General features: G+C 42.4%; 1 protein-coding gene across 1 annotated transcript; it reads right to left on the reverse strand.

Moving 5' to 3' along the window:
• Window positions 1–414: 414 nt before the first annotated feature.
• On the reverse strand, window positions 415–1918 carry LOC123418977. The gene is made up of 3 exons (XM_045107099.1): window positions 1855–1918; window positions 1026–1670; window positions 415–944 (listed from the first exon to the last, which is right to left on the reverse strand). Exons 1-3 carry the CDS (start codon window positions 1858–1860, stop codon window positions 687–689), a joined length of 909 nt encoding a protein of 302 aa, XP_044963034.1. The 5' UTR covers window positions 1861–1918; the 3' UTR covers window positions 415–686.
• Between the last annotated feature and the right edge of the window lie 3459 nt (window positions 1919–5377).

Below are 5377 nucleotides of genomic sequence, written 5' to 3' on the forward strand. Positions count from 1 at the left end.
AATTCGTTTCTTATTATTGATAACAAGGGATAATATTGCAGATATAGTAAAGTCTACAAAAGCCAATTGAAAACATATGTGTATGGAGCTCAGAGAAGATTACTTGTAAATTATCGTGACAAATTATTTGTAACAATTACTTTAGGTGTAGGCTTGGCATCACTATCAGTCTGTGGTTCAATATTATTATTGTGTACGTCCTTTTCATCTGTCTTAACACTATCCATTTTCTTATGAGGGATGTTGATGATGTTGCTAAAAAGAGCCTCGCCTACATTCTTTTCCATGTGCATAACATAAACGTTACGGGGAAGTTTTAGGTCCTTGGAGTGGGGGAGTGTAATGTTGATATGTTGATACCGTGCTAAAACTTTAGGATGTAAAAGCAACGGAGCAGATACATGTGTGTAAGGAAACGGGTGGTACAACTTTATTGCAAGCCATGGGCGCACATTATTACATGCACATACACAAACACACACATTACCCTTGAAAGTAGGTAGATCGAGCTGCAGCCCGCAAAGTGGGACCCCATCGTCCTTATTCACCACGTACAAACACACACATAGCCAGCTAGCATAGCATGCAGCTGGGGTTTAATTGGAACGTACATACGTGCTAGGATCTGCAGGTACGTACGTGTGGGATCGATGGGATAGAGTAGAGCTGCTAGCAAGGTGGATGGTTCATTCGGGCGCGACCCCGACGTAGGCGCCGATGGCGACGAGGCTATCCCCGGAGCTGCCGAAGAAGGCGACCGCGGCCGCATCATCCAGTGCACCGTTGTCCGGCAGCGGCACGCTAAAGGTCTTAGTCCCTGCAGATGGGTTGCGCCCGAACGTGTGCGAAGCCCCCTGGTTGGTGTCGAAATTGAGGAAGGTGATGCCATAGGTGTCGTAAGCGCCGGTGATGCTGCTCACGTACTCGCTTTGGTTCATGAAAATCTGCACCACATCACAAGCATGCAAAAACTAACTAAGTATACTTGTATAGTAGACAAGTAGAAAGGAAATTAATTAACGTACGGTATGCTCCTCTCCAGCTTTCTTGCCCCAGAGGGGGACACTAATGGCCTGGTCACTCTTGGTAAGGTAGGTGAAGGAGAAGCCATGGATGCGCTCGCTGCTGTGGATGGTGAAGCTCTCCAGCTTGCACGGATCGGCATCTGGCCTGATGTCCCGTGGTGCGCCGCTTTTGGCGCCCCACTTACCGACCTTGGCGGGCGAGCCTTTCACGTAGACGCCCAACGCCTTGAGGGTCACGTCTGAGCGGCCAAAGAAGGCGACCAACTCGCCTTTCCCCTGCGGCAGCGGCAAGCTGAACTCGCCTCCCTGCACCGGATACCCGTAGGTCTTGTGCTTGGTCGTGTTCGTTTCTAGCGTGAGCGATCCGATGCCCTCATTGTCGAAGGTGCCGCCCACGAGCTTGAGCTGCTCGCCTTCCCTCATTTCAATGGTGTTGGGATTCCCGCTGTTGCTGCCCCAGATGGCGCTCTTGACGCTGCTCCCCTGCTGGTCCACGTATTTGAAGGAGAAACCTTTGATGCCGCATACCCCAGGAGATTCGACGCTATAGATGGTGATGCTCTCTAGGCGTTGGGGCCTGCTTTCGGCGTTGATATCCTGAGGGGATCCGTCTGGTGCACCCCATGCACCAACCTTCATCACAACCTAAATGCATCACAAATTCATTAATCAACATCCTGCACATGCATTTCATTTCTCTATACATGTATACATCCATCCAACTCTAGCTAATTGATTCATTGGTATTTAAGCGTGCCATGTTTGTATATATAAAACAGCTACGGTAAAGAAAAAGAGGTTACATGCACATACTACCCATATTTCTTACCGCCATCTTTTTCTGGAGCTACTTCAACTGCAAGTCCAACTCTGAAATGTATGTGTGTGTGAGAGTGTGTTGCGATGGATCGTATGATCAGGCATGGCCGCCTATTTATAGCGAGTTTGCGCCCAACAATGATACTATCTGCATGCTACAGTTGGCATCAATTAGTCACATAGGCTATTAATTGCATGGAGTGAGTATGTTACTAATTAATAGCTTAGACTTATAGAGTCCGTTGGTTCAATGAATCCTAAGCCTATGACACCCCGCTACCGACTAGATCGTGATGGCGCGCGTTGTGGCGCCGGACCATTTTTTCAATAGATTGTTTGGATTTTCTTACAAATTTATATGGAGGCAACAAAAAGTATCACATTGTTACACCCCATCCATTCTGACAAAGCGACCATAGAAATATTTAAAAACATTGACGCTAGAAATATGTGAACTTCTTCACAAAAAAAATCAATTCATTGCGGTTATTATAGTTGAGAAATATTTTCGAATTCACAAGCTAGCTAGGTTAATCCAAGTTTTTTATCATGTATTCACATCAATCACAGCCAACAAAAGAAGCACATAATTCTTGTGCGGCTTGATGATCCGGTGTCCTCCTCTTTTACACACCAACATGATCCAGTTGGAGCATGGGTGACCACACTGCTTGTTGGCCAGTGGTGATTGTACTATTCCAACTAATTTGTGGTCACGGATTGAGTCTGATGCATTCCCATGGCGCCTATCAAGCTACAGGTGGATGAACCGTGCTGATTGTACCGTTCCAATTAATTGGTGGTCACAAAATGAGTCAGATGCATTCCCATGACACCTATCAAGTTATAGTTGGATTTCTCGTGCTGCAAGGCCTTCCGTAATGCATTGTATCTTAGCGTGTTATCCTAGGTATGACTAGGATCTAAGAAACAACCATCCTAATGCATTGTTTCTTAGAGGTTGTATCTAAAATAAGTTGCATTAAATGTTTTGGGGCTAATACTTGCTTGTGATTGGGCTAGCATCTTTTTTTGCCTATGATCTCGTGCTAGAGCCGTATGTTATATAAGATACAACTACACTCTCTTTCTTCATTAACTATGGTGCCACATAAGCAAATTGCCTATGATACCGCGCTAAGATACTCTCATTACGGAAGGCCTTAGTTGTTGGTTGCAAAATGAGTCACGTGCATTCCCGTTTACTTAGCCTATGAAGCTAGCTACAGCTGGATTAATTGATCATGGTGCCTCTACTATTCGAATTTATTGCTGGTCTAAAAGAGAGTCAAATACATTCCCATGGCCTTGTTCTTAGGTTTTGCATATTCTCAGTCAAGTTTCTTCTTCTCCGTGCGAAGCGATATGGTGGAAGCCATCATGTTTCTCCATCAGCATGATGATTTACGCTTGGTTAATGTTAGCGAGATGGGCTCACTGTTCGCGGAAGTTATCGTTGCCTCTCATTTTCGAAATGCTGGGTCTAGGTTGCCGGACACATATTGAGGAATCGCAGCCCTCGCAGAACACACTACTAGAAAAAAGGCTGTTAGTGGCGCACATGTTTTGGATACTTATGGCGCACTATAGGTGCGCCACTATTATCACGCCACTACTAATAAATAGTAATGGCGCACGCATGGTGCGTCACTGTTAATATACATAACAGTGGCGCATCACCTGGTGTGCCATTACTAGGCCCACAAGTGCGCCACTGCTGTGGTTTACTAATGGCGTATTTTTAGATAATGCGCCACTGAGGTGTTTATTTATGTGGGCCACTAAAATGCAATATGGTGCGCCACTACTATGAATATTAGGAATTTTTTTTTTTGCTTTTCTGATATTTGCACAGGTTACAAAATACATTACAACACAGAATATAAACAGCACAACATATAAACAACAGATTTATCGAATACAATAAAAGATTAGTCTCCGAATACAATTCATCATAGTGATACATATATAAGTGATGTAGAAGTAAGTTATACATATTCTATACAATAGTTTCATAAAATATCATGACATCATCTCGAAAATAGCGATACATAGTGATGTAGAAGTAATCATCATAGTCAATGAGACATCATATAACAAAAGTTGGTCACTAGTCATAACCACAACTCCTCCTCATCATCATCGTCAACTCTAACACATTGTAGCACATCATCACATCATCTCGGAAATAGCTAATAATCGTCATAGTCATTACCGCCAATACTATTTAATATCATTTTCGTCAATGAGACATCATATAACAAAAGTTGGTCACTAGTCATAATCACAACTCCTCCTCCTCATCATCATCAACTCTAACAAATCGTAGCACATAATAACACATTGTACCTAGGACCTACTCCTCTGCTTAGGTAGAATATCATAAAACAAGATAGACCCTGACTCTCCATTATGGAGAATGGAGATGATCTTGTCTCCAATTCTTGGCCTATGCACAATGTTGCTTCCGAGTAGCTCTCTACGATTGACCATACATTTTTTCCAATCTTTGATTGTCATGACTTCATCGGTTTTAGAATTCCGGTATGGACAGGAGTGATGCAGATACATAGGCTGACCTGGCCGTGCTGGTCGTATCATCATAGCATCAACGCGACCTCTTGGTAACATCAGATGAGGCACACAATCTTGCGGGATTTTCTGTTGAAAAACATAGTATTAGCTTTGTAGCTAGCAATGTAGTTTAGTTTTACAAGAATTTATGCAAAATATGCATGGATGTCGTAATAGTAGAAAATCTTACCATGCAATCTCCATGCATGTTACCGTAGTTCACCACGTGCACTGGCGGCACATATTGACCATAATGTTGGGGAGTTTGCTGATAGGTATTGTAATTCTCAAAATTATTGATAAATGCGACAAGAAGATGTTTCACCTTACAAGTTAATTCTGCTTCATCATTGTAGTAATAGGTTCTGCCTACCATTTTCCGTTCATTTTTTGAAGAATGAAAATAAGATATCAATGGAAATAAGTTGTCAACTATTTTTAAATAAACAATATAAATTACTTAATAAATGTGGTCGAGAAACTCACATAATGGTAGAACTGGAGGCGTACGCACATCGACGATATTACCTTCAATTTCATCTTCCGGACGAATATCAAAGGTGATAAGCATATTAGGCTCAAATGCATAAGCCTTGCATAGTGCTACCCAAGTTTTGCATTCAAAAAAGGAGTAGGTGTCTACATTGTACAATTTTACGGCAAAAGTATAACCATGCTCGGTCCTCAAGTGAACTATCTTTACCTCCATATTTATTTCAGTACTGAAACCAATTTTATCCAACACATAATGTCTTGCATCGCAGGGGATACGCTAGTAGAATAGTAAAAAATAAAAATTATAAGTTGAAGCAAAAGAAGTCATGCTTAATTACGAATAAAGACTTGTCATTGTGACTTACTATATCCACTTTAAAGTCCTCATCCAGCATGATGCTGAAGCGCCTATCATCAACTAGGTAAGGCGTGTCGCAAAGGCCGTGCTTATCTTGGTTGTATTC

The sequence above is a fragment of the Hordeum vulgare genome, unplaced genomic scaffold (genome assembly GCF_904849725.1).
Source record: "Hordeum vulgare subsp. vulgare unplaced genomic scaffold, MorexV3_pseudomolecules_assembly, whole genome shotgun sequence".
In the NCBI taxonomy this organism is placed as follows: Eukaryota; Viridiplantae; Streptophyta; class Magnoliopsida; order Poales; family Poaceae; genus Hordeum; species Hordeum vulgare.